Genomic DNA, 10,028 nt, shown 5'->3' with positions numbered 1-10,028 from the left:
TATTCTTCATTAGCATTGCCACTGTCATGGGGCCAACACCTCCAGGAACTGGAGTGATATACCCGGCTTTTTGTCTGACTCCTACATAGAAACAAGACAGGCAGGCTGCTTTAGTTATGGCAAAGGACATGTGTGTACTTTAATATATTATGAAACAAGCATGCAAGGAAAAAGTAACATACATATGCATAAAACTCAAAAATCACATCTACATCATTCAAGGTTTTGTGAACACACTAGTAAAATCACATGCACACACAGAATTGTTAAAGGAATATTTATACATCTAAGTAACCTATAAAGAAATCTATTAAAGAAACATCTAGGCCGGGTGCGGTGGCTCAAGCCTTTAATCTCAGCACTTTGGGAGGCCGAGGCGGGCGGATCACCTGAGGTCAGGAGTTCAAGACCAGCCTGACCAACATGGCAAAACCCTGTCTCTACTAAAAATACAAAAATTAGCCAAGCGAGGTGACATGTGCCTATAGTACCAGCTACTCAGGAGGCTGAGGCAAGAGAACTGCTTAAGCCCAGGAGGCAGAAGCTGCAGTGAGCTGAGATCATGCCACTGTACTCCAGCCTGGGCAACAGAGAGGGACCCTGTCTCAAAAAAAAAAAAAAAGAAAAGAAAAGAAACATCTAGTAGGTTAACTGTGTGGGAGTGGGAGTTGTAAGTATAATAATAATAAGCATTACCTCAATAGCTGCCTACAGCATTTTATTAATTTAAGTATAATTTGTCCAAAGCAGAAAGCACAGTAATTTTTTAAAAGTGAGAAGTAAAAAAAAAAAAATTAACCTAATGTTAAAAAGAAAATCCTTACATACCTATGCATGGGTTTGACTGCTTTAATAAAAACAGAAAGTTAGGAATAGGATTATCAGCATAGGCCGGGTGCAGTGGTTCATGCCTGTAATCCCAGCACTTTGGGGGACTGAGGCAGAGTGTGAGGTGGGGGAGATTGTTTGAGGCCAGAAGTTTGAAACCAGCCTGGCCAACATGGTGAAACCCCATCTCTACAAAAAATACAAAAATTAGCCAAGCGAGGTGACATGTGCCTATAGTACCAGCTACTCAGGAGGCTGAGGCAAGAGAACTGCTTAAGCCCAGGAGGCAGAAGCTGCAGTGAGCTGAGATCATGCCACTGTACTCCAGCCTGGGCAACAGAGAGGGACCCTGTCTCAAAAAAAAAAAAAAAGAGGAAAGAAAAAAAAGGATTATCAGCATAATTCAGATAAACATTCTATCTTTAGAACTGAAAGGAGAGGCCAGGTGCAGCGGCTCACACCTGTAATCCTAGCACTTTGAGAGGCTGAGGCAGGCAGATCACTTAAGGCCAGGAGTTCAAGACCAACTTGGTCAACAGAGCCAAACTCATCTCTACTGAAAATACAAAAAATTAGCCGGCATGGTGGCACATGCCTGTAATCCTAGCTGCTCGGGTGGCTAAGGCAGGAGAATCACTTGAACCTGGGAGGTGGAGGTTGCAGTGAGCAGAAATCACACCACTGTACTACAGCCTGGACAACAGAGTGAGACTGCCTCTTAAAAAAAAAAATAACTGAAAACAGACATCTACTAGTATATTCTAGTATTTCAGGGGTATGGTTTTTTCCTGGACCATTTTAACTTTCTAGGCCTGTGATCTCTCAGTGTGAAAATGAGAACTCTCTTAACACTTTTTGGGAAACTCCATGATTTAGAAAAATCACTTCATCAAATTTTCAAACTTGTTAAAAGTCAAGAAATTGCTTGAATTATGAAGTAAGTTCTAAGGAAAAAAACAATTCCCTGAAAAGTTTATAACTGCTCTCCATCACTACGATGAAACAACTAAAATAATTCTAGAATGGCTGTAATTTTAAAAAGGTTTCTCTCATTCTTATGAAAAGCATACTAAGGCCAGGTGCAATGGCTCACACCTGTAATCCCAGCACTTTGGAAGGCCAAGGTGGGAGGATCACTTGAGGAGTGATCAGACCAGCGTGGCCAACATGGTGAAACCCCGTCTCTACCAAAAATACAAAAACTTAGGTGGGCGTGGTGGCACATGCTTGTAATCCTGGCTACTGGGGAGGCTTGAAAGCACAAGAACTGCTTGAAGCTGTGAGGTGGAGGTTGCACTGAGCTGAGATGGTGCCACTGCACTCCAGCCTGGGTGACAGAATGAGACTGTTTTAAAAAAAAGAAGGAAGAGAAAGAGAGACAGAAAGAAGAAAAAAGAAAGAAAGGAAGGAAAGGAAAGGAAGGAAGAGACAGAGAGGGAAAGAGAGAGAAAGAAAGAGAAAAAAAGGAAAAGGAAAGAAAGAAGGGAGGGAGGAGGAAAGAGAAAGAAAGAAAGAGGAAGATGGATGGAGGGAGGGAGGGAAGGAAAGAAGGGAGAGAGGGAAAAGCATACGGACTGGGTGCAGTGACTCACACCTATAATCCCAACACTTTGGAAGTCCCAGCTACTTAGGAGGCTGAGGCAGAAGAATCGCCTGAACCTGGGAGGCAGAGGCTGCAGTGAGCCAAGATTGCGCCACTGCACTCCAGCCTGGGCAACAGAGTGAGACTCCCGTCTCAAAAAAAAAGTAAATAATCTATCCTAAATGTCCATGAAAGGTAGTACTTATTGATTTCATTTTTAAAAATAAAATTTTACCATTTACCTTCAAAATCTACATCTCCAACCAACTTGGGTTTGGCAGTTACAGGATCATGAACTCTATTTATTCCCACATCAATGACTGCTGCTCCTTCCTTGATCATATCTGCTGTGATCAGATTTGGAATACCTGGAAATGGAGAAAGGAAAAAATCAGCTTAGTACTGAAAACAGTCTACCTGTCAGATTGTTGTCTAATTTCAATTTCAAGAGACCTAGAAGAACTAATTAACATGTTTTATTAAAACCTGTTAAAAACATTAACTAAGGAACCATTTACTTTTATTATTTATTTATTTTGATTCCTGACAGGAAACAAAAGGAACTGTTTAAACTTTATACAGTAAATATTAATATAAATATTTTCAAGCTTTAGGAATAACTTTCACCCATCCAGACTATAATGGAATGCCAGAAACCAGTATTCCAATCACAACTCTATCCTCATCTTTGTAGGCAGCTCAAAGAATCATCATGAGGGAAGGATGAATAGTAGCTAGGCAGGCGAATTCTAAGATGAGGGGTACAACCTCCTCTTCTGAGGTGAAGCCCTTCCCTCCATTCCCCTTGTGTTCTTACCTGCAGCAGATATTACAATATCTGCAAGAATTGTATGTTTCTTCAACTGCTCTTTGGGAGTATATCGATGAGATATTGTAACAGTGGCATCACCTAGAAAGAAAACAATAGATGTCTTGATTTCTGACACAAAGCTGGGACTGCATTAGGTCTCAACTAGTCAAGTCACTGTAGAAACTCAACAATGGTGCAGTGGCTCACGCCTGTAATCCCAGCACTTTGGGAGGCCAAGGTGGGCAGATCATGAGGTCAGGAGTTCAAGGCCAACCTGGGCAACATAGTGAAACCCCATCTCTACTAAAAATACAAAAATTAGCTGGGCATGGTGGCGCATGGCTGTAATCACAGCTTTCTTGGGAGGCTGAGGCACAAGAATCGCTTGAACCTGGGAGGTTGAGGCTGCAGTGAGCCAAGATTGTGCCACTGCACTCCAGCCTGGGCAAGACAGCAAGACTCCCTCTCCAAAAACAAAACAAAACAAAAAAAACTGACTTAATGGCATGTGTCATATTTTCTGGACAGCTAATTGTCATTTACTTTTTTAAAATTAATACCTAATTTCATATAGCTTTAAACCATTGGTCCCAGCTCGACTGTTTTGAGTCATATAATTAAATTTATTCATCGTATTTTTAAAGCCTTTCAAGAATTTTACCTTTTCTAAGCAAAGTATCACTAAAATTACTCAAGGTTGTTTTAAGTATGTTGAAAGATTGTTGAAAGTATAGTTTTGCCATTATTTCTGATATAATCATGTAAGGTCATTATTACAATAATTATGTGATAACAGATTGACGAGGCTTTACCTTAGAACCAATTAAAAGAACTTGACAGGACACATTACAGTCATATCAATTCAATCCTTTGCAACGGCTTAAGATTTTTTCCACTAAATGACACAGTATCTTTGAATAAGAACTGCTCCTTAGCTCCAGCTATCAAAGCTATAGCTGAAATTTCCTAATTGCCTACAATCATGCTTATACTCAAAACTTAAGTTTATTTCTGAAGCTAGTTACATGATAAATGAATAATAAAGAAACTCAGGTGACACTGGGTGCAGCTTCTCTACAAAGGTTACTCCCTGAATTATCTGTTAACAAAATTTCAACAAATACAAAGTATAACACAGTTAATACTTCCAAACATGCACAGGATGGCTTCTGAGAGTTCTTACATGGGGAAAAAAGGACAGTGTTCCCTGAAAACAATTTCCTTACCTCCAGGACGTTCATGCGCCCCATCTGTGTGCAGTAACATTGCAATGGGCATTCCAACATTTTTTGACCTTCCAGCCACAACCACATTCTTCCCTAAGGTTGGAATACCTATAAAAATATATGTATTTACATTAAAAGTAGTGCCAGTCCAAAGCAAAACAAAGTCAGATGGCCTAGAACATGAAGCCAATTTTGATAGAGAAGTCACTGAGCTTACTGCCTCATCAGTCAACTGGAGCTGTAACTTGCTACACATAAGGGCTAAAAGAAAACAGGAGAAAGCATACTATAGGCTACAAAATGTTACAGGAATGTGCACTGTCACCACTATTAAATCTTAAATTTCCTTCACTGAGGGCTGGGGTGGTGGCTCACACCCGTAATCCCAGCAGGAGGGAGGATTGCTTGAGGCCAGGGAGGCTAAGGTAGAATTGCTTGAGGCCAGGAATTTGAGACCAGCCTGGGCAGCATGGTGAAACCTTTGACTCTTAAAGAAAAAATTAAAAAGAAAAATAGAAAGTTTCCCTCACCAAGGCTTCCAGATTAAAAGCAAAAACTGTCATAGGCAACTGTTAAGGGCAGGCACGATGGATCATGCCTCTAATCCTAGTACTTTGGGAGGCGAGGGGGCGGATCACTTGAGGTTAGTTCGAGACCAGCTTGGCCAATGTGGTGAAACCTGTCTCTACTAGAAATAAAAAAATTAGCTGGGCATGGTGGCGTGTGCCTGTAGTCCCAGCTACTCAGGAGGCTGAGGCACAAGAATCGCTTGAACCCGGGAGGCGGAGGCTGCAGTGAGAGAAGATCGCGCCTCTGCACTCCAGCCTGGGTCACAGAGCAAGACCCTGTCTCAAAAAAAAAAAAAAAACTGTTAAGAGAGGTAAACTCTGGGGAGTAAGACTAGAGGATATGGCGTGGGGTTTCCACTCTTTGGGACTGTATTATGAGTTTTTACCATTTGCAGGTACTACTTTTATAATATTAACAGACATACAATTCTGGGATATACCTACCAGTTCGCTTAATTATTTCCCAAACACCCCATGGGGTAGCTGGTAACATGGAATACTGGTCCAAACACATTCGCCCTACATTAATTACATGAAAGCCATCAACATCCTTGTCTGGAGAAACAGCATTGCAGATCCTTCTCTCATCAATATGCTCTGGAAGAGGCAGCTGAACAAGGAGGCCATCTACATTATCATCATTATTCAGTTTATTGATTAAATTCAACAATTCTTCCTCTGAAATTGAAGCTGGTTTCACAATTGTCTCACTGTTGATTCCTATTATAAGAAATTTTGAGGTTAAAAAAATTTTTGAGGCATTTAATGAGCACTGCTATGTTGCCTACCATACTTGGCTACCATACAGGTTTTGTATCATCACACCCATCCCTAGAAGCTGAAGTAGCTCAAGGAACCTAAAAAAGTAACTTCACAAATATATACACTAGAGAATACTAGCTTAACACATCCTGTATACCTCATTCTATGCAATCCTCATTAACCTTATTTTACAGATAGACTGAGGCTCAGAGAGATTTAAAAATAAGCGAGCTAGGCCAGGCGCGTGGCTCATGCCTGTAATCCCAGCACTTTGCGGGGCCAAGACCGGCGGATCACGAGGTCAGGAGATTGAGACCATCCTGGCTAACACGGTGAAAACCCGTCTCTACTAAAAATACAAAACATTTTCCGGGCATGGTGGCGGGCGCCTGTAGTCCCAGCTACTCAGTAGGCTGAGGCAGGAGAATCGCTTGAACCTGGGAGGTGGGAATTGTAGTGAGCTGAGATCGCACCACTGCATTCCAGCCGGCTCAACAGGGCGAGACTCATGTCTAAATAAATAAATAAATAAGTGAGCTAATAATACAGCCAGTCTTTCTGGTTCCAAAATCCATGTTCTTTTTTTCTGCACCACACTACCTCCCAATGTCTTAAAATGCCATGGCTTGGCCAGGTGCAGTAGCTCACGCCTATAATCCCAGTACTTTGGGAGGCCGAGGCAGGCGAATCACCTGAGGTCGGGGAGTTTGACACCAGCCTGACCAACATGGAGAAACCCCATCTCAACTGAAAATATAAAATTAGCCAGGAATAGTGGCGCATGCCTGTAATCCCAGCTACTCGGGAGGCTGAGGCAGGAGGCAGAGATTGTGGAGAGCCGAGATTGCGCCATTGTCCTCTGGCCTGGGCAACAAGAGCGAAACACCATCTCAGAAAAAAAAAAAAAAAAAAGCCATGGCTTGCCATTTTCTAGAGGTTTCTAAAGGCTTTCAATTAAAAGAGCAGGAGGCCTCAATCCTCAATGGTAAAGAATAGAGGAGGCCGGGCGCGATGGCTCAAGCCTGTAATCCCAGCACTTTGGGAGGCCGAGACGGGTGGATCACGAGGTCAGGAGATCGAGACCATCCTGGCTAACACTGTGAAACCCCGCCTCTACTAAAAAAAAAATACAAAAAACTAGCCGGGCGAGGTGGCGGGCACCTGTAGTCCCAGCTACTCGGGAGGCTGAGGCAGGAGAATGGCGTAAACCCGGGAGGCGGAGCTTGCAGTGAGCTGAGATCCGGCCACTGCACTCCAGGCTGGGCGATAGAGCGAGACTCCGTCTCAAAAAAAAAAAAAAAAAAGAATAGAGGAAACCACGGGCTCACAGGCCAGTAACCCCTCCCAGCCATGCCAGTGGTTTCACAGCCCTTCAGAAGGAAAGGCCACCTGCTGCTCATGATCAGACCACGGGCCCACAGATGGGCAGGAAGAGGCATATCTGAGCCTGCCCACCCACCTCTTGTCCACAGACACATAGTAATCTGTGGTACCATGAGGCCTAGAACACAAACCCCATCATCCAGACCCGAACTGCTTCTAAACTGCATGTTTGGCTTTAGAACCAATCGGTAAAGAACTTGAAAGCTCTTTCCCAGAAGTCAGAGTCATTTCCTCCAAATCTATGACTGCGTTCCTGAACTCATCACTGAGATCTCCTAATACTGTATTGTTCAATCATGCCCCCTAAGCCTCTAAGACTTTAAACTGCAAACACTCGAACACCTCCGCTGGAGACCCATTATTGCTCAAGGAAAGCAAATGTAAAATGTATTCAGGGTCACCTATCAAATGGAAAGACTAAGAACAGAACATGCCTTATATTCTTTCCAGAAGCCACAGAGAATACTAACCAGTATCTCTTGTCCTAGTCTATAAACCCCGAAAGATACAGTCTGATTTCCTATGACAAAGTTTTGGGATACAGTTCAATCACATTAGCCTCCTCTGCTTGGGTTTCCTAATCAGAAAAAAGAAATCATAAATGACAATGGACTTTGCCTCATATAAACCTCAACTGAACAGCATTCGAGGTCTCAAAAGGACACATACCCACATCTGCAGCTGCCCTGGTTTTGTTGAGGACGTAGGAGTGACTTGCAGGATTCTCACCAACCAGGATCACGCTCAGGTGTGGCCGCTTGTTGCCTGAGACCACCCACTCTTCTACCTCCTGCCGCACTTCCTGCTTGATCTCCTGGGCCAGTTTCCTTCCAGAAATGACAACAGCTTCATTTCTGCAGAAGGCAACAGAGTCACAAAACAAAATAACTTGAATTTTTATAAAAACTAAAATTCTGCCAGGTGTAGTGGCTTATGCCCGTAATCCCAGCACTTCGGGAGGCCAGGGCGGGAAGATGGCTTGAGCCCAGGAGTTTGAGACCAGGCTGGGCAACATGGCAAAACCCCTGTCTCTGCTAAATAAATAAATATATCCAGCTACATATGGAGGGGGATAAAGTTGATAGAAATCATTATTATCATTAATTTGAAGCTCAGAGTTTAAGTGACTGACAGCTAGTGCTTGGTCAAGCTGAGTCTCACATCAGTTTGGGCTCTTAACTGCTACACCACCCTGCGCCCTGATCATTACTAAGTTTTTTACAGTTTTAATTTGCAATTGTGTGACCCCTCACCATGAGGTTAAACAGTTCTTCTTATCTGCTTATATGCCATTTGTAGTTCGTGTTTTGCCCCTGATGTTAGCAGCCAGGCATGTATTTCAAATCATTTCCCAGTCAACTGACTTCATTTTCATGGTGCTTTTTTAAATAGATAAATTATATTCTATAGTTGAAAAAACAAACAATATCAGGCCGGGTGTGGTGGCTCACGTTTGTAATCCCAGCACTTTGGGAGGCTGAGGAGGGCAGATCACGAGGTAAGGAGTTTGAGACCAGCCTGGCCAACACAGTGAAACCTCGTCTCTACTAAAAATACAAAAATTAGTTGGGTGTGGTGGTGGACGCCTGTAATCCCAGCTACTCAGGAGGCTGAGGCAGGAGAATCACTTGAACCCGGGAGGCAGAGGTTGCAGTGAGCTGAGATTATGCCACTGCACTCCAGCCTGGGTGACAGAGCTAGACTCTGTCTCAAAAACAAACGAACAAACAATATACTGGCTAGGTCAAACATCAAAATGACTGCCACTCCCCACAGTCCCTTCTGGGGAAGACTTTCCTGGTAAGAACAGGGGCAGGGCAGGGGACTGGAGGAAGCTCTTTCTCACAGTTGGCAATGTGCTCTTCCCAGGGACCCCACCACATCATCCAAAGCTGACAGACCAGGAGTGAGTATCTGACGCCAAGGGCAACCAACAATCTCTAGGCTGCCCAGTGGTCCAGTTGGTGCAAAAGCTTAGCTCAACAGAGCAGTGAGAGTTAGCTGAACCAGTAAGAGCTCGTCCCTGAGGCAGTTCAAACTAGAACCACAGAACAAAGACAGAAAGAAGAGACAGAATAGTCACACCAATGGGAGACAACAGGATAAGAAATCAGAAAACTGTTGCTGAGGTGGAGAGCAAGAAGAAAAATCAGGATCTAGAAGAACCTCCAGTTCCCAAAACCATGTTCAGCTGCGCGGAAGGCTGTCTCTTCCCAAAGCGAACTGCTTATGCAGCTCTTCCTGGGTTCCATGAAGCCCAAATGTGGAACAGTCCCAGTTTTCCTATTTTCACACATCCTTACAATAAAGTGCCCATTACTTAAAGATGAGCATCTGGCCCAGCGCGATGGCTCATGCCTGTAACCCCAGCACTTTAGGAGGCCGAGGCGGGTGGATTGCTTGAGGTCAGGAGTTCGAGACCAGCCTGGTCAACATGGCAAAACCCCCCCCCCCTCTGCTAAAAATGCAAAAATTAGCCGGGTATGGTGGCGCATGCCTATAATCCCAGCTACTCGGGAGGCTAAGGCAGGAGAATCACATGAATCCAGGAGGCAGAGGTTACAGTGAGCTGATATCACCCCACTGCACTCTAGCCTGGGCAACACAGCAAGACTCCATCTCAAAATAAAATAAAATAAAATAAAAAATAAAATAAAATAAAATGAGCATCTCTTCCTTAAGTAAAATGATCTCATTTAAAAAAGCCTTTCCCGCCGGGCGCGGTGGCTCAAGCCTGTAATCCCAGCACTCTGGGAGGCTGAGACGGGCAGATCACGAGGTCAGGAGATCGAGAACATCCTGGCTAACATGGTGAAACCCCGTCTCTACTAAAAAATACAAAAAACTAGCTGGGCGAGGTGGCGGGC

General features: G+C 43.7%; 1 protein-coding gene across 1 annotated transcript in view; it reads right to left on the bottom strand.

Annotated features, from left to right (window-relative positions):
• Positions 1-4: 4 nt before the first annotated feature.
• The window catches only part of MTHFD2 (methylenetetrahydrofolate dehydrogenase (NADP+ dependent) 2, methenyltetrahydrofolate cyclohydrolase), a gene marked incomplete at its 3' end in the record, with an annotated part of 16,445 nt that continues 6,421 nt past the window's right edge, over positions 5-10,028 (bottom strand). Inside the window, exons 2-7 of the mRNA XM_011946137.1 lie at positions 7,831-8,015; positions 5,461-5,736; positions 4,448-4,555; positions 3,228-3,320; positions 2,653-2,778; positions 5-81 (exon numbers count right to left, since the gene is read on the bottom strand). Coding sequence (XP_011801527.1) covers positions 5-81; positions 2,653-2,778; positions 3,228-3,320; positions 4,448-4,555; positions 5,461-5,736; positions 7,831-8,015 — 865 coding nt within the window. The remainder of the gene's footprint in view (positions 82-2,652; positions 2,779-3,227; positions 3,321-4,447; positions 4,556-5,460; positions 5,737-7,830; positions 8,016-10,028) is intronic.

Source organism: Colobus angolensis, unplaced genomic scaffold (assembly GCF_000951035.1).
Source record: "Colobus angolensis palliatus isolate OR3802 unplaced genomic scaffold, Cang.pa_1.0 Scaffold249, whole genome shotgun sequence".
Classification (NCBI taxonomy): Eukaryota; Metazoa; Chordata; class Mammalia; order Primates; family Cercopithecidae; genus Colobus; species Colobus angolensis.
The sequence above is the reverse complement of the archived record's forward strand: the minus strand, read 5'-3'. Positions and strand labels throughout refer to the sequence as shown.